At 35.0% G+C, this 26,856-nt stretch overlaps 2 protein-coding genes across 2 annotated transcripts; one reads left to right on the top strand and one right to left on the bottom strand.

Annotated features, from left to right (window-relative positions):
• Nucleotides 1-1,827: 1,827 nt before the first annotated feature.
• On the bottom strand, nucleotides 1,828-26,771 carry LOC110374349 (uncharacterized). The gene is made up of 5 exons (XM_064037340.1): nucleotides 26,634-26,771; nucleotides 12,299-12,418; nucleotides 5,103-5,217; nucleotides 3,578-3,740; nucleotides 1,828-2,681 (listed from the first exon to the last, which is right to left on the bottom strand). Exons 1-5 carry the CDS (start codon nucleotides 26,691-26,693, stop codon nucleotides 2,549-2,551), a joined length of 591 nt encoding a protein of 196 aa, XP_063893410.1. The 5' UTR covers nucleotides 26,694-26,771; the 3' UTR covers nucleotides 1,828-2,548.
• Nucleotides 16,720-20,290, top strand: LOC110374348 (dynein axonemal intermediate chain 3). The gene has a single exon (XM_021332022.3). It carries the CDS (start codon nucleotides 16,806-16,808, stop codon nucleotides 20,100-20,102), a length of 3,297 nt encoding a protein of 1,098 aa, XP_021187697.2. The 5' UTR covers nucleotides 16,720-16,805; the 3' UTR covers nucleotides 20,103-20,290.
• Nucleotides 26,772-26,856: the final 85 nt, after the last annotated feature.

Genomic DNA, 26,856 nt, shown 5'->3' with positions numbered 1-26,856 from the left:
AGCTGCCATCCGCGGTTTATGAGAATACACCTTAATTTGATATTTGTTTGCTTTGCTTTGGTTTTCATACAGTCGTTGCTACAGTCGCTTGAAACAACTACAGACTTTTACATTTATGAGTAAAGGTTTGCATATTTTTTTACTTACCATCCAAATACTCTATTTTTCTTCATATCAATTCATGTATTCATTATTCCATTTATTTCTTTGAAGACTAAAGTACCCTAATATAACTTTAAAATATTATAAAGATAAACACAAAAAATATAAACAGCCCTCGGCGTCAAAACAAAACCTCGTTTATTTTAGTTGCGAACATATTCATTCGATTCTGAACTTTATTGCTCTGAGTATAAGGACCACTTTTGTGTCAAATTTATTTGAAGTTCAGCTAATCTTGGGAATACCCAAATGGGGTTGATGGTGTGGTGGTTGGTAGACCTCCGGGACACAGTACTAGTGGCGGTACGTAGTTAAATTTAAATGGGAAATGATTAGAATGATTATATTTATAATTAGTAAAACAGTCAATCTAGTAAAAAAAATGTTTAATCATTGCTATCTCTATATAGTCAATATCATTGATATTATAATATATGATGCTGGGGAGTTTGTTGCATCACTTCTTCTTCCCAACAAAATCACATAAGAAGCGGTGAAGGATGGGCGTTTTTGGAAGGAAACCACATATAATTTTGAAGTTCGGAAAGTGTTTTTTATCAACCTACTTTGAATAAATGCACTTTGATATAGATTTTGAATATTTAAAAAAAAAACTGGATAAATAAAATCACAAGCAACAATACTTCCAAATGTTTAATTTAATAGAAAAGTGATAGTTTTTACAGACGTCTCTAATCAAAATTAAAATGTTTCTACAATTATCTTAGACATAAGACATAATTCTATGTAGGACTGTTAATACATTAATTAACTTTACAATATTTACATGACCAATAAGAAAATATTTGTACATAATATCATCTAAACTTACCTCTCATTATGTCTACCATGATTTCTCTGATTTTTATAGACAATCTTAACTTTAAATCTACGAAAATAATGCAATATTTACATTGACTAAGTAGACAACATGCGTGAAATACACAGCAAATAGAGCTAAAATTAAGAATATATTTTTCTCTATACACTTAGCAAAAGTAAACGCAAATAAAGGTCAAGATAGCTAAATTAACAAACAACATATAAATAAAAATATGGAACAATAAACTTTAATAAGCTAGTTTTTTAAATATGCTTAAGGTTTTGGCAAAGAAAGTTAAGATGCTCCAGATTGGGCAGGTAAGTATTTTACTTATTTATTTACCGTCTCGTTAAAATTTCTCGAGGCAAATTAGCTGCTCTCATAACTTCACTATAGTCTGAGCTAATTGCGTATTTTCCAGGTTTATTTCTTAGGAGTACAGTTTCTTAGACTCGAGCAAAACAAACGGCTTTGATATAATCTGAAGCAGTTTTGACGTTGACTCTAATTAGCTTTGCTTTTTCTGTTAAATATTGTTAGAACTATGCAAATTGCGAGCTCTGGGTATGAACATTTTTTTAAATGAAAAAAAAACGGATAGAAAGAATATCTATAAGAATATCATGAAAAAAATGTGAATAAATATAGTTTTTCCAATCTTGAACATTGTATCGGGTCCGATAGTCGTGCCCTGGGGAATCCTTCTAGTTATCGTTTGGTATCCTCTATTACAGACAATAATATCTAGGTAATCTAGGCAAACAATGTTTTCTATAGTATTTGAGTATATTATAAAGTAACCATGAAAGCCTGAAAACACGAAAATTATAATCTACAAATGCTGGATTTCATGGTATTGACGAAGTAAAACGCTTGATCAAGATTCAGAAAATCATACTTACTATTGATCGAAGAGGAAGTTTGCTACAAATAGTAGGTAAACATCATACGTTCTGTTTAACATGGCTGAAATAACAATTTATCAGCAGAATTCAGCGAGTAAAATGGCGTATTATTACGGGAAATGAAACGTAAGCCGCAGGTTCATACATAACATTTACGAAGCCACGCGTTTAATCCAAACTCATTGTTACCGGATTAATTTAACATTTTTATCATTCTGTTTGAGTCTCGTTTTATAGTTTGGACTTTTAGTATGTGCATTTTGTTTATTCAATGCGGGAGCTGGAGGCAAACAAGCTGTTTATTTTTTATCCGTAAATACTTTTGTGATGTTCAATTATGTGACAATTAGCAATCTGATCATTATCTACATATTTTTATCGATTATGATAAACTACAGCTTACTCTTACACCGACACAAAGTAACTTTACACCGATATTTTAATGTTATTAAAAATATACTCTAGTACAATTCACTTTTTTTAAGTTTGGACACCACTCGCAAATTACAAATATTTATATAAGCCAGGCAACTCTGCTGCCTTCTCGTTCGACTATAACTTCTTCGGGTGGGATCACAATGTCGGCAGAAGCGGCAGCGGTAGCGGGTACGGGCGCTTCGCTCACTCTTCGTCTCGTGAGCGTGCGCTGTGGCTCCCGTCAAGTTCCGCAATCTATGCGCGCGCAGACCGCCGCACTGAGGAGCGTAGCGGCCGCGAGAGCGATTTGCACGCAAGCGATTACTACTAAATCGCGGGAAGATGGCGTTGTGTCTTCTTCGATGGGGCCGTCACTGTAAGAAGAAGAACATGTTAATAATCTTGCTATGACAAGTCAGTGTAGCGTTTAGATGGATTAAGAATATTTATGAATGGTATTATGTGTACAGAAATAGTTGGTATCGGAGTAGGTATTTGTCAAGTGTCTGCAAAACAAAACCATTAAAACGTTTGTGATTTGTTTTCAAATAATTACCTACACCTCTGTTACTTCGCAATAAAGCATAAATATTTTAATGTTGTTTACTGTCACGGATTATGAATATTTCATCAGTCACTTTGTTTTTGAATTTAATTTGGGACATAATATAGGTACTTTCGATACAATATTCAAGATTGATACTTTTATCATAACTTAAATATTTTTGACAATTTTATGGCTGAATTATAAGATTAGACTATTGAAGCAGTGTCGGTACTTGGTTGATGGTCGAATTGCTAAGTAATCTCTTTTCATAAAATTTTTGGAGTAAGTAAAAGTTAATCACACGTAAAGTGATTTTAATGGTCCATAAATACTTAAGATAACTTTGGACCTTAATTTATCATTAAACCTTATCCCCACAAAATTCTCGTCGCGTATTTGAGAGGCTTCAGATTTTCCTTCAAACTTCTTAAACTTTTTTACATATTTTGCTGGGCTTTATCAACAAGACCTTTTTAAATCGAATTATGTGATATTTATGACTAGACGGCGCTAGCGTAGTATTGAGTGTATCAGACTGTCCTACTAGAGCTCGCCGTTCGAATCCTGTACAAAGTCAAGTTTATTGTTCATGGCTAGTCTCTAACCACATTTTTTGGCATTTTATCTTTAATTCGGGAGAGGGGTGTGTGGGACTCCCCGGTGTACCCACTAAAAAGTCCCAGCGGCACTCCGACCTCGCCTGGGTAGATGGCGTCCACTTACCCATGATCAATCCCAGGAGGGTCGAGTATAGTTCTGCAGCATTGCACCACGAGGGCTATGAGCAGACACGCGGCGGCCGCCCACAGCACGCTCGCCGCTCCCGCGCCCGCTCCCGCTACGCCTGACATCGCGCTAAAGCCTCGTGATGTGTGAATTGATACCGCTGTGGGAAGTTAAGGATTATCTATTTTAAAGGAGTAGGGCTTATCTAGCATTCATAAGAAAAGTTGGTATTTAGCCTAAGTCTCCAGGGGGCGACCTATCTGATTTGTGTCAGGTCACGCTGGTCGCGAATGCGGCTGCCTTTGCATGGTTCTAGGTTCGATTCCTGGGTTGAGTCGATATAATTTTGTGAGTCCTACTAAGTTTGAAAGTTAGCAGTGTTACACCCCGTACCTGGGAGGGAACGTAAAGTCAGCGTCATCGATAAACCAAGTATCAGTCTGTAGTTTTATGATTGCACGTTAGTATTACATCCCTTTATTTTAAAGTCATATCATAAATGCTAATATTTCATAGTATTTCAACTGTTTCTGCCATAATACCATAATCTAATTTTCAACCAACAACAATTTAATTTCAAACAATATTGTTGATATTTATTTAACTTTGTAATTATCCATAAAGTTGGTAGGTATCGCATAGTTTTAACGAGTATACTAAAAACTCGTAATTGGCTAAAACAGTTTTAAACTAATTTCGAATGTTTATAGCGAAGTTAAAATATTGCAGTTATTTTTTACTCTGATTAAAAGTGGTAGCGGTTCTGTAGCAGGATTTTTAATGTAAATAATTCTAGGAAGCTTGTATATTAACCAAATTAAAATACATATTAAATAAAAGATTGCCACGAATTGAGAACCTCTCCCTTTTTGAGAAGTAGGTTAATAAATTGTTCCAAGAATTTATCAAAACCAGAAGTAGGTATTTAGGTTTCGTAGAAAACCGATGCTAGTTGCTGGAATTAATTTAAGTACTCATTGTTGATTAGAACTCTACTGAGAATTTTAGAAAGGTCTTATTTCATGTTAACTTGATTACTTAGTTACTACTCATAAACAGGAATCCCAATACAAATAAATAACTGTTCACTAACTTCGAAATACTTAAGAAAATTGTGGAAGTCTGACAGTGACAAAATGATCTTTGAGCGAGCATCACTTAAAATTGAGTAACGTTTCATTATTAACCCCCTTACTTCTCACTCACTAATCACCACTACTAAATCTCTAATCACCTTCTAAGAAACATTTAACTAATCACTACTTAAAGTCTTAAGTAGTAATTAAATGTTGGTTAAGACATGTTAAGCAAAGTTTATAAGTAAGAATTTTCTTCAACATCCCTTAAGTATTACTTATTATTTAATTCACGTTTATAAGTAAGGCTGCTAGTCATTAGGAGGATCTTAACATATACAGAACGACTTAGTGACTTTGAAGTTCAATATTATCTAATCTAGAATAACTACATACATATATCTACTTATGGTTTTGTAGAAATATCTAGTGTATTAATGCCTTACCTGCAGCCAATATGCTGATGCCTCCAGCAGGTATACCGAGCCCCATGTTGAATTTCTGTCGCTCCTCTATGAAGGCCACGCTGCCCATCACCATAGCTGATATGCCGCATACTATCTGCAACAATAATAATTATCCAGTTTCAAATATAGGCTGCAAAATACATTTTTGAAGATGGTGATTTTGAATTTTTGGCCATTTGGAAATAGGACACCAGAAGTGTTGCAGGTGCGTTGGTGGTTTTTAAAAATACGTCAGCCCTTTTCTTGACTGAAATGAAATTACTTTAATTTGTAGGTAAGTGTGTTGTTGTTTTTCATTTTTATTATTTCAAACATTTAATCCGCTTTGGATACCTAATCGTTGCCGACATATGTGTTTTTTTACAAAACATCTGAATGCTTCTAAAACCCTTTGCCAGGATCGCAGTGACTCTTTGCAACAATCCCAAGGCCCATTAAAATAAGTACCTTGGACCAAAAAAGTTAATACAGAAGTTACAAGCGACATGATCGAATAAGGTTGAAACAAAATTGAAAGTTACATATAAAACTTAACGGGATTGGATTGAACCCAAAGAGATTAAGTTAATAAAATTTAGCCGAGCCCTTTTAGGCGGATCAGCGTTAGGGATAATATAATATTTATGATCATTTTATTGCTTCTCACGCTTATAAATACATATAAAGCCGATTTATTTCTGTGACTAGTCGTAGTTTTGGAGATTATGTCTTCTCTTCACCACTCATGGTTCATGTATAAATGAAGTACCTAAGTACTCATGGGAAAATTGAACGAAGTAAGTCGAAGTGTGACTTTAATGTTAACATTGCGAAACTCTTTATACTCCGTTGACTGCTGTGCAAAAACTGACAAAATCTAAAGTCGTCTGACTCGATAAGCGACTTCTAGACCAACGAGGTAGTCTTACAAATGGCATATTACCGTTACCACCATTTTATCGTCCCACTGCTGGGCACAGGGCTCCTGTCACACGGAGAGGGATTCAGCGTTAATCACCGCGCTTGTTCAATGTGGGTTGGCGATTTCAAATTGAATAGTCCAGATTTCCTCGAAATGTTTTCCTTCACCATTTTATCAGCCATTCCATGGTATCCAAGATATACTTATACTTAGAAAGTACTCAAAGTACATAATATATGGCGTATTATTTTAGTCCAGTGACAACTATGAACTAGGGGCTGGTTAAGGCAATATTATTCAAGTAAGGTTAGGTAGTGGATACTTATGAGTCTAGTTTATAGCGTGGGCGAGCCGCAAAGCGAGGTGAAATAGTCCATTTCGCTTGCAGGGTTTAGAGTACTGAACTGAAACTATAATTTTATTTAATTGTTACTTTACATCGTTGTTGTTGGTTATTTTTCTTTTTTTTGAGATTTTAGCTTTGAAGTTATGCATATCGTAGAAATGAATATTTTCTTTCTAAATCGTTTATTTATTTCGATATAATACAAAAACATTGCAAAAAGCTCTAAAAATTCCTCCCCAATGCTACCGACTAACGGTATCTGGCAGCATTACTGCGTTGAACAGCAAAGCTTTTGTCAAAGTTCGCTTAAAAGATGGTATGATTTAAAGCCACATCCTCTAAAATCAACAATATAAAAAATACTTGACATTGAACCCGCCTTAAAACGAGAGTTCTCAGCCTTATTTTATGTGTCTTCCAAGTATCTATAGTAAATACTTTATTGGCTTTTTACAAGTTTGGTTCGTTTGACGATTGCTCGTAATCCGATAGAACCTTAAGTAAAGATTGTCGGGATGACACAATTCGATAGCTTCTCAGTAACTTTATTTAGAAAGAAAACCCTTTTGATGAGTAATTGAATTGTGGCTGGTCATTGCTTCAAGTTGGTTCCTTGTTAAAAGTTTATATTTTGAAGATCTTTATATCTTTCTTTATAACGATGTATCACATAAATAAAACGTTTCGCAAGTATGTAGTATAAAGCTTAAACACTCATAAGCTTAGATTTTAATCACCCATTTTTAATTATTTGTAAGAAAAATATCTGGTATCTGTGGAAATCTAAGATATCTATAGATAGGTCTGCCTATGTTCAGCAGTGGAAGTCCTATGTCTGAGATGATGATGAAGAAAAATATTTAAAGAAATAGTCTTAAATGATAAAAAAACATGGTTTAGTTGGATTGACTTCAAAAAGACAGTTTTCTTTGGCAGAAAAAACCTTTAGTAGTCTTCAACGTCTTGATTTTTCTGACCACCCACGCTTGTGTCATTTGTCACTTTTCCACCTTTAATATATACCAACAAAATTCCTTTCAATCCGTCATTCCTTAGCCTCACAAGAGACATTCGAATGGAACATTCTAGATCAAAGTGACGTCACAGCATTCTAGCGATGATATACACCAACGGATGAAGGAAAGATGCCGATGCAGAGATGCCATAAGGAAGGTAGGTCATGCGCTTTCTTGTAGGTCAAGTGACGTACTGTAGGCGTGATCAGTTACTAGAACGAACGACGCGTTTGGGATCCTTGGCAAATAAACCAAACTGCTTAAGAATGGTTTTGATTTATTGATAATTTTATTTTTAAAATAGTTTGCTGGTTCCAAAGAAGGCGTATAAAGGCGAAGACACTAACGTTTCTCGTCCCCCGAACTCCCACATTATTACATCTCCACTAGTCATTTTGTTCTCCATGTATCCGCCACTCATCTGAATGTTCACATCGTCTACATGCATCGGATAGAGCAATCAATCATGTTGAAATGGGGACGTCCCGCTTTGTAATGCGAAATGATATTTCAGATGACGTGTCTTTCGTCTGTCTGTCTCTGTGATACTGAATTGCTAACTGATTACTTACATATTTTATATGGTTTTGTACTCGTTTCATTTCAATTCAGTACTTTTAGGTAGGCCAATCTTTGCTAGGTTGCCTGCCCCCATCTGATAATGGGTGCCCAATTTTTGTAGGAGAAAATTAGAAGACGCTGATAACAATATCGGCGGTCAGAAAATCCTAGTCTAAGTATCTTACAAAAATCGGTCCGATTATATGTCCTACAAAAAGTCTGAAGTGGACGGAAGCCTTAGTAGTACTTACCTACTTTTTCAAAATATCACTCTATAAGTACTTAGCCAAGGAAGCATTATAAAGAGAAAACTAACAGGTACATTTTGGAATACACAATTTCCTAGAATAGTAGACACAGATATCACTAACATTTCACTAACAAAGCGAGTTGTTTCGTGAAATCTGCATTTAGAAGATAGCTAGGTAAGTTACGGAGCCCGTGTTTAATATTTAATACACAAGATATTTCAATCTATGCGAGCACCAAGCTTTGAATATTCAATAGCGGAATATAATTGGTTGGCACTTGGCAAATGAATGAACAATTTATTTATGATTCCGAGCTTTATTGAATACATTGCAAGGCTTCTATTTGTAATGAGCAATCTCGATTGTCATGGAATTGAATTAAATTGAAGTGGGAGTATCTTTTTCTGTTGTTATTTTAAAGCTTCTTGAAGAAGAACGATTTCTTTAGAATTATATTTGTATTTGTGGTATTCGTGGTAGATAGTATCTGGCATTAGCAGTTATTCACAGAAAAAATGCAAATGATAGGTAGATATCAATATCATAGATATCAAGTTCACCGACGTCAGATTTCTTGAAATAGCTGTACTATTGAATTTTTTGAATTGAATTGTTTGAATTTTTCACATTGAATTTTCGAAGTAGACAGTTGTTGTAAGAAAAGTGGACGTTTATGCTGTCAGTGAAAATGAACCTTTTGTAAATAATCGTAGTTTTATCAAATATGAAGGCATGGTTTTATTGCGAAATGGAGCGTATTTATATGTGGAAATCCTGGTAAAGCTGTACAATATTGCGGATGATCCATGGTGTACACAATAATAGTGACGTCGACATAAAGGGGAAATATTGCACTGTCGAGAAATTGTAGCGCGGTGACTAACATGAACTAGTTTTGAAAGATTTTATTTCTGAAAAGGGCCAACATTACAATAGGTAATATAGAATAAACTTAATCGTCAAAATATAATGTTCAGTTACTAGACATGTAGACAGAACGGGAGGTAAAATATTACCCTAAAAGTTATATCAAATATGAGAAGATAAGAAAGAAATCTGTGCGTTACGAATGTCTACTTAAAATAAAATTGCTATCATTTTTTAATTTTTTTAAATACAGGCTGACAGACACAACTATACGAAACAATAGAATATTTAAAGCTGATTAGTACATTCTACTTATAAATCAATTTGTCAAAAAAAATCACAGAAAATGCAATTTTTCTTTTTCCATTAACTTCCTCTCTATACCAATCAAACCACAACCCGTCCATTTCCCACAAAAAATAACAAGAAACAAACAAAAAATTCTTTGTGGTAACACTCCGTATATCCGTCAGACATAGTTGTCATGGCCACGCTATTCGTTCGCCAATATTTAGACTACCCGCAGACTGCAAACTTTTAGTTGGCCCATTGCCCATAGTTTGTTTAGGCTCATAAATCAGTATGAAGATGAATAGTAGTACGCACATTACAATGATCGGATATTTAGCTGGTATCAGAAAAAATTCAAACTTTGACTAGAATCAAGGTTTTCTTTAAATTATTTTTCTAATCTTTGGGTCCGCTGTCAGTAAGTCTGACACCAGTCTCATCAAGGGGTATTTGGTTACCCGGGTAACTGTGTTGAGGAGATCAGATAGGTAGTCGCTCCTTGTAAAACACTGGTACTCAGCTGCATCCGGTGAGACTGGAAGCCGAGCCCAACATAGTTGGGAAAAGGCTCGGGCGATGATGAGGGCCAACTGTTGGGCAACTGATTAGTCGTCAGTGTGGGGTATTCTGACGCTTCGCTGAGGAAGATGCATTCGATATAAAGATTTCATATTTCTATTACATTTTCACGTCAAACATGACCTTTGTTTATTTTGTCACTTCTTATTTATGTTACATTTTCTCTTATTGTGTGAGAAATACGAAAGTTTGTATGTTTTGTCACTCTATCAAAGAAAAGCTTTTGGAATAGATAAGTCGATAGGAACTAACAGCTAAACTAGGTTATAAGAGAACGATAGGACAAAATTATTAAAATCATAATCTTTCATGTTGTAAAGTATTTACTAAAATCTAATTTTATTTACTTGATAAAAAGTAATTTCACAAATAAAGCTGTACCCACCATAAATGAGACAAGAAGAAAAAATAACAATCAAGAACAAAGGCACTGCTTATTTCTATAGAAATCTCTTTCATATGGTACCTACCTATATCTTAGTAGAAAATAAACAACTACTTGAGTTTTATTAATTCTATTAAATGGAAACACAAATGGCGAACCAAAATAGCAAAAAAGTCTCGTAATAAAATGAAATACTCGTATTATGATAGTCGGTCTTTATTATTAGACAAAACTTTATTCTAACTGTCTAGGTAGTTATTAACTTCTATATAAAACTTGGATAAGAGAAAAAGTTTGTCGAGAGATAGTCGAAGAAATGACTGTTTCATTTCGCAGTTCATCGCTTTGTGTATTTGCAAACGTTTGCGAAATATATTTTTGACTATAGAGGTATAAACTCCTTTGCAAAAAAAATGGACATCTATGCGAAATCTTGGTTTTAAAAACCTTATGTATGTTTCAAAAGGTTTTAATTACTAGAGTATGTTATTGGCATCAAAAAGGTAAGTCAAGCATAAGTAAGAGTGTTTTTCTAAATTGAAGAAACTGTTTAAGCGTCGTTCGGGCCTAATTAATGATAGAAAGTTCGCCGGCGTTTTGAAGTGATTTTCAGCAAAATGATAATACAGTTTTTGATGCAAGTGATTGATGTACCTTTCTGTTAGATCAAAACATACATGGGGTCGTTACAACCAAGATTTCGCATGATACCTATGCGAAATCTCGTTTTTTTGCAAAAGAGTGTATTTGTTGGAATAGAATAGTTATTGAAATCTTTGCTAATCTTCCTTTGCATTTCTAGCAAAGATAAAATCTTTAGACGGAAAGTGGGTTTGTTTGTCACGATTTCTCGTTTTATATGGAAATTGCATTAGCCCCGGGGTGGATAAGAAAATATGTGCTTTTCTATACTGATGCTATAAAGCATTCGGAAATGCATAAGAAACCGCCCGAAGCATCAAGAAAGTATTGCAAAATAATAATGAAAATTTCAATCAATTTCCGTGTTCACTTCCTCAATATTTTGAATTTCATAAAAATAAATATGGTTACTCGTGTACAATCTAATCCGTTTATCATTTTAGTTTTATTAATACACGAGCCAATGACACGAGCATATTTTCTACCTTCGTGTACCTACATACGCTATGCATATTGAACAACTGCAGCTTTTTAATTGAAATATTTTTATTTAATTGACTTTGGTATGCATTTTGATCACTCCTCATGTTAGGGAAAATATGTAGTTTAAAAAAATCTGTAAAGTGTAGCTCTTAATTTTATCTATGAATTATAATGCAAAATAAAAATATTCTATTCTATTCTAATGAAGAGGAAATATTTATTGTTGTTGGTTTTTACTTCTACCCTAAAGGCTCCGAAACTACTGAACCGATTAGAAAAAATCTTTCATTAGTGATAAGCTACACTCTCCCCGAGTAACATAAGCTATAGCTTAACTTTGTCCCGATACGGGCAGTAGTCCTTCCGGGACGCGAGTGAAGCCGCAGGAAAGCAGTATGACAGAACACATAATAGGTATAATATGTATGAAATATTTAGCACTCTTACGATCAGGGATAAAGATTCACATAAAACATGTACACTGAAGAATAAACATGACGACACTGATTGATGACACCGTTGAGCCAATCCATCCCCATGGATTTAAAACTTATCCATCCATCCATCTATCTATCTATCCATCCGTGCTGTTAAAAGTTCCATCTCCTGTCAGATGTATTGATCTATGTTCGGTCTTTTTAGGATCAACGATATGTCGGTCATGACGTGTTTTGTATGTCCAGAGCTTTGTGTAAATGAATAGTATTTATTATGTTTTATCCTGTAGTGAATATTCAGCCTAACTCTAAAGTCAAATATATGTTGAAAAATAGAAATTAAACTATTGTAGAGGCACTTGTCGAAAAAAAAATGGTGGGCCTAGTAGTTTAGTTAAATATTTTGACCAACTTACCTGTAAAACCCGCAATCGTAACACCAGAGCGAGAGGGTACCCGAAGCCGTGACGGAATATAGTGCTGTCTCTCTCCCCCGTCAGCGGGGCTGCTGACTCCTTCCGTCTCGACAACGCCGTCTGAAATGATTTGTCATTTTAAGCCTTTTTCCCAACAATCCGGATTATATGGCTTTATAGGGGTTAAAATGGTCAAAAAAACTCTTTCAAAAAGGGTTAAGTAACTGATGTGTATAGACATTTTTTGTTTGTTGGGGACCGAACAAACTTTTGATAGATTCAAAATGATGGGTGTATTAAACTTTTAAGCTGTTTTCTGAAGTTTCACCCTCCTCCCGTGGAGATGGGAAGTACGTCGTAATGGGATAAAATATAGCCTATGCCACATGGATAGTTCAGTACTTTCGGAGCTTTTGGTTACAAAGCAACACAATCTTTAGCTTTATAATATGCCAAGGGGCATTAGGTTGCCTGGGTTACGGGGGGGTGGAGGTCAGATAAGAGGTAATCGTGGGTCTGTGGGCGGTGAGTTCGGGTGGCTCATCGTCCCTCTGTCTACTTAGACGACAGACCCGTGTCGACGGTGCGCGTTGTTCCACGCGCTCCTCAAAGAGATGTCAGCAACCCCAGCGGGGCCCAGCAGGGCCAAGGTCTGCCGGGGCTGCGGGTTGTTCGAAAGAGATACCACGGCCCTGGTACATAAAAGGCCTATGACGGAACACGACGGTTTTTATTCAGTAAGAGCAGACTCTCACTGTTCGGAGTGTCAGAACACTCCCTCACCGCTGCTAACCCACAGCGGGAGGGGTCATTTGATGATTTTTGACGTCGTTAAAAAAAAAAAAAAGATAAGAGGTCATTTAAAACACTGATCCTAAGCCGTATCCGGTTAGACTGAAAGCCGGCCTCAATATAGTTGGTAAAAGGCTTAGCAGATGACAATATTATTATAATAAACCTATCTACAATTATGGTCCCTAACAATGTTAGATTCAATATGTCTGACAGTCCCGCTAATACATTCTATATTAATAATTGGTATCATATAACTAAATATACATATTCGATATGTAACCAATATGAAATTGCTGACATAACTAGGTAATTTAATCTAGCTGTCTTTAATTAATGAAATTAATATCAATCATGTGCCTACATTGTTCATATAGGTTGATTGAAACGTCTCAATTATGGAAATAGATCATATAGGTACCTACATACATACAGGCACCCTAATACATAGATCAGTACCTACATACAGGTATGCTGTCAATCATTATGAATTTAAATTATGTATCTACCTATGTTGAATTCATCTATAAGTAAGTATGGGTATGGGTTTTATATTAGTATACAGTCGGCCAAATATGTGGTCTAGCACCATACAGTTCAGATTTATTTTAACTTTGTGAAAATAGACAGCAAAAACATGGCGTACCATGTTTGCACATGTTGCACCCCAAATAAGATTGGGATAAAGGCAGGAGAATAATGATGACTGTAAACTTAAATCACCTATTCCTAATTCTCCTCCATTAGAATCCTAACAACATTAGAATTTATAGAAACCTTTCAAAATTGGTAGACTAGTTTCTTGGCAGACTATACTTAGAAAAAATATTAAAAAAGAAAAATAACAACGTCTAAGAGCAACCACTTAATAGCCATTATATTCCATAAATAAATACAGTACCAAATTATTCCACCCAAAGCAGTTATTAGGAAAATCTGGTAACAAAAATGTATTCTCAATAGTCGAGTCTAGAATAGACACAGATTGGCTTCGGGCCAACAATTTGTAGGCTATAAGTCTATTGTTAGTGAATCTAGAACCTATTGACACATCTAGTTTATTGATTTAGCATCTAACACAGTTTTTTTCCCGAGTATGTTGGAAGCAAAAGTCTGTCTGTTTGACGCGCTTTCACGCCAAGACTACTGAACCTATTAGTATCGAAATATTCAAAGGCAGCTGAACTTTTTAATCTCTTACTTAATAGTCCAATGGGACGCCTTTATGCCATGACCTCAGAGAGATCAGGATCGACATCTTTAAGAGCTCTCCGAACCACTTAAAATATTTATTGTGGGGACAAATTATTCTAATATGCACTGGATCTCCAGTGTGTTTCTAAGGCATATTACCAAGGTGATGTTAACATTTTTGAGCTGCAGTCAGTTAGCACAAAAAATGCAATTTTCATTCGAAAATTGACAGCCGTCAACTGCACAAAAGACTCGGTACCCCTGTACCTGGTGCCACTTGGTACCTGGTACATTGGCGCATGCGTAACTACTATTACCAAAGTAACCATTTGTTTACTAACAACACACAAATTCACTTGTTTGTCAGATTTAAATATTTGCTTCTGAATTAAAATCAAAGTTTTTGAGTTTACTTTCAAGTGTTAAATTGACTTTGTGGCTTTTGAACTTAGCAGACTAAGTAAGTACGAATTAATATAAAGCGTTTAGTAATAGTTGTTCGTTAGGTTTGAGAAAACATAGTTAAGTAGATTTTGATTTTGTGACTGAGCGATTTTTTTAATTATTTTGAATTGTAGTAATTTGAAGGAATTTAGATTGAAGTAATCCTTATTGGCCTAGCCTTTTACCTACTTAGTTGCAGTCTGCTTTCAGGCTTACTAGATGCAGCTGAGTACCAGTGCTTTACATGACAAACAACAATCTTTATAGTTATCGGCACGGATATTGAGCTCTCGGCGGAAGAGTGGGGATCGCTTTGCGCATAAGGCAATAGACCAATAAATCGCTTCTGCGCAGGTGAAGATCAGGGCTCAATATCCGTGCCGATAACTATACTTTATAACAAAAATGCTTGACAAATGACGAGGCAAAAATACTGATTTTATAAACGCCTCAAGAGCAAAGAAACAATTCCCCCAGATTAAAAAAGGTACAATTTGTGTTTCAAACTTTGTTCAGAAGCATAAGTAATACGGGTTCCAAAGTTTTGTGAGAAAGAATAACTTCAGAGAAGTAACATTTAAAATATCACTTTGTCTCAACCGAGGCGAGATTTTATCGTTTGTTAAACATTTTTGTTTGAAAGTAAAAAGTGTTGGTACTGTGATAATAATTTTAACTCCAATTCTTTTAGGCGTTCGAGATTATTTTAATTTGGCAGCCTTTCTAAGTTCCGTAACTATCGATATTCGAACATATTCGTTTAAATTTCAATGATATTTGCAAACTATCAGGATTATGAACATTATCTACAAAGTAATTAGTCATGACATAGCATAAATTCTATAGTGTAAATCGAACTTCTATACTTTATAAATACCTACAATACCTACTGGTATATTAAACTCCAAGATTTCATAGTGCTGTCAAGATCATAAATTGTGACAAACTGGCATATTTCCAGGTGGGAAGCCTGTGTCAAGATGTTCGAGGAATCGGAAGACAGCGAGGAAGAAGTGCCACCACCACCACGAAGAAACTCTTCCTCAGAGACCAGTTACGATGAAGATGAGGAAGAAGTTAAGAAGCCACCACAGGTTGTCGAAGAAAAACAAGATGAGACTTTGGTTCAAGCAGGTAATAATGAATAAGTTAAAGATTGTTTTCATAAAAATCTCTTTTCGATTAAGAATGTTTCATAGCAAATTCTAGGTACTTTAGAGTGTTGTAAATTACACCTAATACATACATCTCTTTACTTTCCAACAATAATAATACATATTTAGTTTTCCTTAAGTACATGTACCTATTTTCTAATATTAATTTAAACAAATGGCATTTAAAATTCTCATCACAAAACTTTCTCATTTACCTCCACAAAAGTTACAAATGTAAGTGACGTCTGAACAACAAACTCTATAGGCTTTTCACAACAGTGAACAGAAGTTACTCTGAAGGTGGAAGTCCGGAGACAGATGTCAGAAACCTCATGAGAGCGTTCTGACACTTTAAGTATGACGAGGGTTCTAAGGTTAATATTTGAGACAGTTTGAGGCAACGTATGTAACTGACTGGTGCAAATAAAATGAAAATACTTTAGGAATTATGGATGTTGTGAACGAAAAGTTTGTTTTGTATTTTTTTTTTATAGTATATTCGACGGTTAAATGTTTCGAATATACCTTGTGAGGACATTAGTGTAGTCCACTGAATAATCACAATACAAAGAATTGTCCTAAACAAATATATTTTTCTTCCTGTAACACAATATGGTACATATTATTTCATAACATATTTCATTTTACCACTTTAATAAATTAGTAACATCCAAGAATAATACAGATTTGGTTTTTCCTATATTTCAAAAGTATTAGTTTTAGCGTTGAACACAAATACTATTTGGTAAAATAATACGAACTATTTGGTCAACAACAATTTATCGCAATATACGTAAGTCAAATGTGACATTGTCACTCCGTTAAAAACATAAGGTCGTTGTTATCGTGTGTCACTATTATATTCAGCTTAATTATATTGGTCTATATATTTATTGGTTGCAGTTCAAACCGAGGAAGCCAAAATGTCGTCGATGAGCAACCAACAACAACAGCCGCAACCTCGGAGAAAACGATTCATTCCTAAATATGAAGTCGAGGGAGTACACAAAGTCACTCTTAGCGAAGAAACCCAAGCTCAAATAGAAATGCTCATAGGAACTCATATCAATGCGCAGTACCCATGGAAGTTTGTTAGCAAGGCAAAAATCATGGAATCCATTGATCTCGGTGGAGAACTCTCCGAATTTTTTTCATTGCAGAAAGAGTTTGAGGAATACACCGAGGAAGAGGTACTAATGGGCTACATAGTCGACGAATCAAAGAATACAGACGACTTCTATGTATGTGTCACTATAGAAGCTCGAGACCATTGTAAGCAGCAGTCTGACAGATTTATAAGAAGGCAAGAAAAAAAACTAGAAAAGGCGGTACAAAAGAAACCTAGGCCTTGGATAAGTTTGGGGAGTGAAGAGGAAATACTTGAACTAGAGCCTGTCAATAAAAGAACTTTAATGGAGTTGGAGATAAAAGCTAAGTTTCCTACTGAGTACCAACCTGATAAATTTACTGTTAGAGACAGCAGCGATGTCAGAGATGGGTATATAGAGTTAAAGCCATACAGACAAAAGTTTAATAATGTATTCCGTCGAAGAGTGGACTGTGGGTCCCAGATTACTCCTGCTCTTGTAGATAGAGTTGCTCAAACACAACTAAGGTATCCAAAAAATATGTGGACGCAATCTATTGCTGATGCTTTAGGACAAATGGGAGATACAGAAGGCGGCGGTGATGCTAGTCACATAGCTCTTGTAGAGGAGGACTACGATGACGACAAAAGTTCAGATGATGAGGACAATGTAAAGAAGCCGCCCGTTGATGAAGTAGGACTGGCTACATATAGAGCAGCAATGAGGCGCATGCGTCGCCCATCCTATATGAAAATGATTAATGGTTTTTTGTCATCACGAGTGTCCGAAATGGAGTCCATGATAGAACTTAATGCAGTAATGGATATGTACTATAATGACTATCCAAATCTGGTTACCCAAAAATATGTTGATACCCTTGGTACCATGACCTTTGAAGAGTATGTTTGTTTCACAGATGTTAGAGCCAAAGACAAGTATGTATCTAGCGCAGTATTTCATCCCATGTGGTCTGGCATTGTAGCAATTTCTTACGCTGATGGGTCTCCGACAGTTATGAAAACACATACCACCCCACGTCAAGATCCAATTCAAAGAGCAGTATATGGTTTAAATCCCGTTATGATTTGGAGTCACATAGATAGTTTAATACCAAAACTATATTTGGAAGCACCCCGCGAAGTAAAAGTTCTATCATTTTGTCCATTTAATGAAAATATTCTGGTTGGCGGTTTAATTAACGGACAAGTTGTGATATGGGACTTAACTAATAAACTAGAAAACGTTGAAAAAATTGAAGTTCTTAGTGAAACGAGAGAAAAATACCGAATCGCCATGAATGCTCACATGGGCTGGATGAAGACGGTGCAAGACAGGGCCGTAGTAAATTGTACAGCTTGTAGTAGTTTGATGAATTGTCATGTTGGTCCAGTTTCTGCAATCAAGTGGATGTCGCCAAACTTTTTAGTTACTCCTACGGGAAAAGTAGTCCCTATGCCAGAAGGCAAAACATCTTTACAATTTATGTCCAGTTCAATAGATGGCGGTATTTTGATGTGGAACATGTCAGTCGACAACATGGCTTTTGTAGAAGGGAAGAAGGTTAAAAAATCAAAACGAGTTCCTCGAAGGCCATCCGGATTACTTGTCGATGTTTCGCCTTTCAAAGCCTTGGATCGTATTTTACAACCATGCTACAAAGTTATACTAGGTATTGCAGGACAGTCCTGGACATATTCAATACAGAGTTTTGCTATAACTCCACCTAGTGTTAATTATGTCTACATACCAAAAAACAATGGCACTGGGAGAAAGTATTTCAATTGTGAAATTTTAAAACAGACAGAAGACGATATGAATGACGTTTCTTACTTTGGTACACTGAACGGAGAACTTACTCGGGCAAGTTGGGAGGGCCATGAATTTAATACCGGTGAAGTGGTAAATTCTGAATACAGTGATATAAAATATTGCTGCAGCATACACGATGGTGTCATATCTACTACTCAGAAAAATCCATTAATTGATTCTGTGACATTAACAGTAGGTGGCAAAATTTTTGCAATTTGGTCAGATAAATTGTTAGGTCGACCAATAATTTGGAAAAAACGTCCTTACCGTTTAACGGACGGAGTTTGGTCACAATATAAGCCTAGCATACTATTTCTAACTAATTCTGAAGGAGATCTGGAAACCTGGGATCTGTTATTGAAGAGTGACAAGCCCATTTCTGTTCAAACTCTATCCGGAACCATGCTTACAGGTGTTAGTCTTCATACCTTGCCACTGGCTAAAAATATAATTGGTGTGAGTGATGTTAATGGTTCCTTTAGAATGTTCTTAAATCCACCAATATTCATGTTAGGAAGTCCGAATTATATAGGTCGAATGGAAGCAATGATAGCAAGAGAATTAAAAGTAATGAAATCTTTTATTACTTGGCAAGAAAATTTCATTAAAAAGAATCCGCACGTTTTACTTGAAATTAAAAGAAAAGAAGGAGCACTTTTGGCTGAAAAAGAGGAGGAAAAGCGTAGGCTAAGAGAAGAAGAGGGAAAAAAGCGCGAAGAAGAACTAGAAGCAAGAAGATTGGAAAGAATGAAAGTTGTAGGTCCTGAAGAAAGATGGCAAAAGATAATACAAAAATTAATAGAAAGAACAATTGCGGTGAAGAAACGAATCAATAGAGGATTGTTGATAGAACATGAGAAACCGTTGCGCGAATTAGAAACCCAAAGATTAGAGAAGGAAAGAAGAATGCTGGAAATAATGAAAAACCAAAAAACTATTTTCAACGATACTGTAGCTATACTTTTCCCTGAAGCTATAAAAAAGCCACATGTAGCAAAAAAGAGTCTTCTGACTGATAACAAAGAGACTCTTAAGAAAGAATACATGGAGGAATTTGATTTCATTGCAAAGTCAGCAGCGAAAATGGTTAAAAAGAATCCTTATAAGGTAGGATTCCGTTGGGATGCTACCCTTACTGAGGGCAAAGAAAGAAGAGCTGCCCTGAATGCTCAAGAAGACTTCCTCAAGATGCATTATTATAGAATTGAGGAGGAGTTTAGAGACTCAGTGACTGGTGCCTCTATCGGGGTGCCTAAGCAGTCAGCAGATGCAAAAACATTATATGAAGACGATGAAGAGGAGTCTGTGGATGGAGAGGATTGATTTACTGATGTCTTATATATATTGTACAACGTTATAGTATTGAAAGCCTAATATGTTTGCTAAAAGAACCACAGCTCTTCATGGTCTACGTGGTAGATTCAAGATATTAATACAAAATGGTTCAGCCAATTTTGCACCTTCTCTTTTGATTTTTTGTAATATTATGTTCAATGCTGCCAGTCTTTTAATTTCTATAACTAATTATTCTTCTTTCTTTATAAACAAGTCTGTTTCATTGTCATTTTAATTATATATTTATTTAGTAAATAAATGTTGTTTTATTTCAATCCGACTTCTTAAAACGTCATCGTTCCTTCTAGAAGCTATTCAGGCTCTTTTTCTTCCGTGGATATCTATCGCATCTACTTTATAGTGCAGCAGAAAATGTAACAAACAAACCGACTTTCGCTTTATTAAGTAGAAAGATTTCTAATTTGTATCTGGACTTCACCATTTATAATTCACGCTCAGCACACGTTTTGTAATCTAATCAGTCTCCATTGAATGATTAATGATCACATAATGTTGCTAAAGCAGTAATTATAACACTATTGAAACAGTAATTAACTAATTGCCTGAATAAACATAAATGGAAAATGGTGTAACTTAATAATTTTGTAAGTTCTACTCAAATTACTTTGTTATAGTCGACAGATTATTAGAAATATTGGACCGAATAAAAAACTCATAAATTGAAAGACTTAGAAGTAATTTATCGCAAAATATTCTAATGCTCAGTATAATGTGTACTAGCTTCTTCAATATTTATGTAAACTACAGGAAATTAAAGTAGCGCCTTATTAAAAGTTGATAGTAAAACGTAGTATAGTAAACTACTACGCTATTAAGTTTGTCTAATCGATTTCTTGAAGACCTGATTATTTAAATATATACGCATAAAGTAACTATTACACGTGGACGAAGTCGCAAATAAAATCTAGTGGGTATCTTATAAATAACCTACATAATACCAATATTGTGTAGAAACTAGCTTTTGCCCGCGACTTCGTTCGCATGGAATAGTGACTTCCGGCATATTTTTGGTTTAACCAATAGATGGCGCTATATGTCCGGAATAAATTTTATTTTTTATTTTTATATTTTTTTTTTAAATAAAAACTATCCTATGTCCTTTCTCAAGTTCCAAACTATGTCTGTACCAAATTTCACACAAATCGGTTCAGTAGTTTAGGCGTGAAGAAAAGACAGACAGACAGACAGACAGACAGACAGAGTTACTTTCACATTTATAATATTAGTTAGGATGTAATTATGGAATTGCGTGCGGTCGAACTGTCCCTTTGTGCATGTACATTTGCATGATTACCCTTGTTGCATGTGCATATGCATAAAAGAAGTGTCGCAAAAATAACGCTACATATATTTTTTAATCAAATAACATTATTATTTAGATAGGCTTATGTTATGTGCGTTTCTATCAAAGACAGAGCCTATACACTAGACAATAAGCTTCAGGCATTCCTTGGTCCAAGTCAAGTTTAGTCTAGCATAAAGTTGTTCTATTAAGCCCCAGTTTATACCAAGAATGTGCACGAAATAGTAGGTATTTGCAGTTTAAACCATGCCTTTGGCACCAGTTAGCGGAGTGCACTTACAGACTCAATTTAGTAGAAATTGTAGCTCGAAGTCAAAAGTTGGCAACTCTGGCTGTTATATTTTAATGGTCTCCTTTTTAAGGGTCATTAATGTAAATGTTGTCGTATGTTTATTCTGATATGAGATGGAAATTGCTGCGTATTTTTAGAGTTATACGTTATTAGAAACTCCTACGACTATGTTAAATATGCCTTTATGTGAAGTGGGTTTGCTTACGTAGGTAGTGCATTGGGTGTAGTCGAACTTATGACCTTACGACCACAAGGTTGACACGCCTTAGGTACCTGTAATAGCTATTACAGGCTATTCTTGCAATTTTTATTTGTTTAAATCTTATAAAACTTATTTAAGACGGGCTTAAAGTATTTTTTTTCTGTGCCCACAATATGCGTTAAAAAAGTGTGGTACTATTGAATTCGAAAAGTCTCACAGATGTAAAAAAAACCTCTCAAATGTGCGAGTTTTAAAGTTTCAAAGTACTGACAGTTCCGGGATAAAATATACCTACCCTTTGTCAATCGGGAAGAGTACAGCTTTTCAACAGCGAAATAATTTTTCAAATCTTTCGGGTGTGCTGTTTTTTTTGTTTGCAAACGAAGAACTAACAAATAAACAAAATAATAAAACTTGATTGATCCACAGTTCAATTACAGATATTTCTTAAGGTTAAATGAATTATAAAGTGGTAAGTACACTGTAACTACTCCACGGGAGACATTTTCATCAATTCTGTGGTCCCCAAACTAGGCGCTGCCTGTATCTTGGGGGCCTGGGTTGTCATTACATTGAGGTTCTTATGTGCTAAGTGTGACTGTTAGGTCAGACAATTATAATATGTTATTCTAGTATGTTCACGGTCGACGATTAGAGATAAGTAAAGATATTAACAAATGATGTTTTCTCTTTATCAGATTACCTAGTATCAAAAGATGAAATTAAAGAGACTTGGATTAATTGCACCCCACAGTATTAAAGACATTATAACCAAGAGATTGCTTCTAAGATTGTGAGTTTTCCAGTTAAACGTAATTTATCGATGTCTAACGTTTAACTCAGTTACCTGTTTTCAAGAAAAGTTATTTATGAGAACCGCTTTCTTCCCGACCTATTTAATATTCATAGTAGGGCATCGGGTTTTCAGAGAGTTTTCGATAAATTCTAATTTCCTTTCTATTGAAGTTTATAAATAGTTCTGTTATTGTAATACAAAACCTGGTTAAGCTCTACATGACGTGTTTATATGCTGTGGTGAATACATGAGGTTTTCTTGCACACCGAATAAAATTAACTTTATATTTTTATGTCATTTTACTTATTTTTTAATGTGTTAAAATAGCATTAAGATGCTCTTTGAAATATTCTTATAAAACAAAATGGATATTACAGATTTTTGGGTAACATCGTGGTTTGATTTACCTTAAGACAAACATGTAATGGATCCTCCAATTAAATAATAGATAGTTAACAGTTACATATTGTAACACGATTCCATAATAAGGTACAATTGGCAAGCATAGACTAATTACTTAGCCTACTCGGCCCCGGGTGTCACCCAATTAAGGGAAACATACCTATACTAACCACTGACGAAGTTTGTACTGTCAGCAAAAAACTCTATCAAAGCAAACAAAATTAACAGCAAAATAAGTCTATTCATATTGAATTTAAAATACATCATAAAGTGCCTTTCCAAATGTAAGTTAATCGGGTGCAGCTGAATTTCAGGGTTTTGCATGGAGCGACTGTCTGTCTATATGGCCCTCACCACACAATTTTACCAGTCTTGTCGAGGGATATCCACTTAGGTAAGGATGATTGTCAGACTTTCTACCTTCTGATTACCTGTAATGACTGCCAAACTAGTCCATGTGCCATCCGAAACTCGGAGTAAGCCATCATGATAAGATGGTCACCCATCCATGGAACTACCACGCAAAGCGTTGCTTAACCTTATGATCAACCCTTCAAGATGAAAATTTGAAATGCAATCGCTGTGTTGTTTGTGACTTTTGTAATTCCTTTCAGGTTATTTATGACTGTTCTGTGTTCAGCTAGGTATTTTGTAATTGTCATTGTGTCAATGTACTCTTGTTGCTGACCGTATCTAATCAAGGAATTCACACATTTGCTTTGTAAAAGACTCGTCGCGATGGGAAGTTCGCGTCCTGAATAAATACTCCTTTGAGGGACGAAGTTGACCAAACAGATTAAAAGTAGTTCTAGTATGTTGGGTAATTCATTAGATAAATTCTCGGCCTTTGATAAACTGCTGTAAAATTGAGTATAAGTTTTCAGTTGGTGGTTTGAACCACAGTAAATGTTTATAGACAAATCAACAACATTTATTAACAGTGCTTTCACACTAGAGGATTTTTGTTAGTTTTAACAAGCGGCAATAACCTGTTTGTTCTATGAGTAGGTAGATGTCAATTGTTTGTAGTCGCGTATAAGGCCTTTAAGAGCGTGTACGCTCGGCGCGCGATGTCAACTTTAGGTAATTCAACGCAAAAAACCGCGCAGACTAGCGTCGCGGCTGTGTGCGTGCCTATCATACTTCACGTATAGTCACACAAACCATTTTGATCCTTTCGAGTGAAATTGGTAGAACTAAAAATATATTATTTAGTAAATAGTTAATAGCGGGAAAATAGTGTAAGTCTATGGATGTCTAAAATATAAAAGCATGAAAATAAGTCGTTAATACTTACACTCTTTTGCAAAAAAATCGGGCACCTATGCAAACCTTGGTTTTGAAGACTTTCTGTATATTACATACAATTTTCAACAGTACTAAATAGTCGACTGATGATTAATGACAATGTTAAGAGTTTCTGTATTTTAACCGATTTCAAAAAAAGAAAGGAGGAGGTTTCAATTAGATTGTTTTGTGATTGTTCTCAATTTGATTGTTCTCGATTTCTCAAAGACGCCTGGACCGATTTGAAAAATTGATTGTTTATATGAATGGTCCAGTCCATCCAGACCGAAAAATTGTGGTCAAATAACAACAATTGCCGGAAAGCCAAATATTGGTGAAGAGCTTGGGTTTACCATTGCAAATAAAGTTTTAAGTTATCTATCCTATATGCTTCAAAAGTTATTCGAGATCAAAAGTCAAAATTTGGGTACATCCAAAATGAAAAAAAAAAAAATAAAGGTCGATTGGTAACAGACATCTGCAATAAGTGATTTCTAGCCTAAGGAGTCCGCCATATTGGATTTAGACTCGCGACACATTTTTTTCGAGTTATTCATAGCAAGCCCTTTCATTTGATACCCATATCGTGGGAATGCATTAAAAACATTTTTTTCTCCATCTTGGGTATACCGCCATATTGGATATAGAATCATACATTGTCATTAAAACTGAACATTCAAACAAAATTTCAACTCAATCGATAAAAAAAATATGCTTCAAAATTGAGCTTTAAATAAAATAGTAATGTATCAAGATTTGTTGGTCGCGCTTGAAATGTACTCTATTCTCGGTATCCACGGCAGAGGTTATTCACCCTACGCGATGTGACGGAGCGACACGTCCTCTCTCTGTGAAGCCTTGCGGCGGTCTGGTTTGAGTTGACTCGCGTGCAGCGTTTTATAGTAGTTTTTAAATAATTTATAAAAAAATAAAAACGTAAGATTAAATTATAATATAAAGTTTATGTTTTAAAGAAAGAGTTATATTACTATAGTAAATAATTGTTATATTAAATTAAGTAAGATAGATAGGTAAAAAAAGCATTTGAAATTCACAATTTTTCACATTGTTAAAATATTTTTTTCTGAAAGATAGAGACCTAAATCAAAAATGTTTTCAACTAACTATAGGCATGGGGATTTCGTCTATGAGTAAAAAAATAAATATGATTAGATTTGCCACTGTTTTCACATGAATTTAAGCTTCGAAATAGACGCTGAACGGGAATTTTATAAAACATCTGTTACGTTATAGGGGTTTTAAGTATTTAAACTACACAAATTGAAATTTATGTTCAATTAACTATATAGACAGTGAAATTACCTTGCGTTATTAAAAAATAACATAGTTATAGGATAAGTAGTTACTGAGAAACAGTGGTTTGAAAAGTACCATTTTAGGCCAAATGGCGCGCGGTTGACGTACACGCTCTTAAATCCCCTGCAAATATGTCGCTCGAAAAAATTGAGCGGAAAATCCGATGATGTGAAAACGCTGTAAGGCAGAAATCATTTCATGACCCACTTCTATTTTAATAATTTTCTCTAAAACATATCCATACCTCCATAGATATTGAATAGAACTCAATATCTCAGGTATAGTGTACGATGAATAGTCAGACTATTGTCAAAAGGACAGATTAACTAGGTACCGTACGAGAATAATGTTAGCTGGGACATCACAACAGTAATTGGAAATTGCTACAATAAGGCTTTATCCTACATTCTATGGCCGTGGACAGAAACTAGAGGTATTAAATACCATATGAGTGGATCCTTTCATGGGTGTACTATTATTGTACTTAAATATTAATAAGCAAATAGTTTCATGAGTACTCTATAAATAGTCTAAGATTCTCAGAATGTCAGAATTGTGTCCATGTTTAGAGGCTAATAAAACTTATGCGTTCAACAAGTTAAGTAGGTATATTTAGATATCGAAAGTAGCAAACTTCTACATATTCGAAACTTTCAAATACCTTTAGTCCGTTAGCATATTCTAGAGGTAAAAACAAATCGTGAAGGAGTTTGTTATTGTAGATAATAAACTGTCCATTTTTTTCTTTCCTGATATTTTTACCTGTCATCATCAAATGATTCTCATTGGGTATGTCTTCTTTTTTTTATACTTCACACGGTACCTATTTCTATAAATAAAAACATGCAAGCAAAGTCAAGGGCAGTAACTAATAGTTAACAAATATATCAAAGTCTTACCACATTGAGCTCCTCCATATCTTCGCAGTTAAATGATGTTCTGCATAGTTTGCGCTTCATATGTACTGGGGTTTAGATCCGATACTCGCAACACGAAAATTCACCGGATTGTTACACTATGAGCACCGCATCAGCATCTGAAAAGATAAACGAAATTAAATCAAAAGGTTACTAGTAGATACTTGGGAAAGGGTTAATTTTATTGGTATACTAATAGGTATTA

The sequence above is a fragment of the Helicoverpa armigera genome, chromosome 12 (genome assembly GCF_030705265.1).
Source record: "Helicoverpa armigera isolate CAAS_96S chromosome 12, ASM3070526v1, whole genome shotgun sequence".
In the NCBI taxonomy this organism is placed as follows: domain Eukaryota; kingdom Metazoa; phylum Arthropoda; class Insecta; order Lepidoptera; family Noctuidae; genus Helicoverpa; species Helicoverpa armigera.
This window is presented reverse-complemented; position numbering and strand designations above follow the sequence as displayed.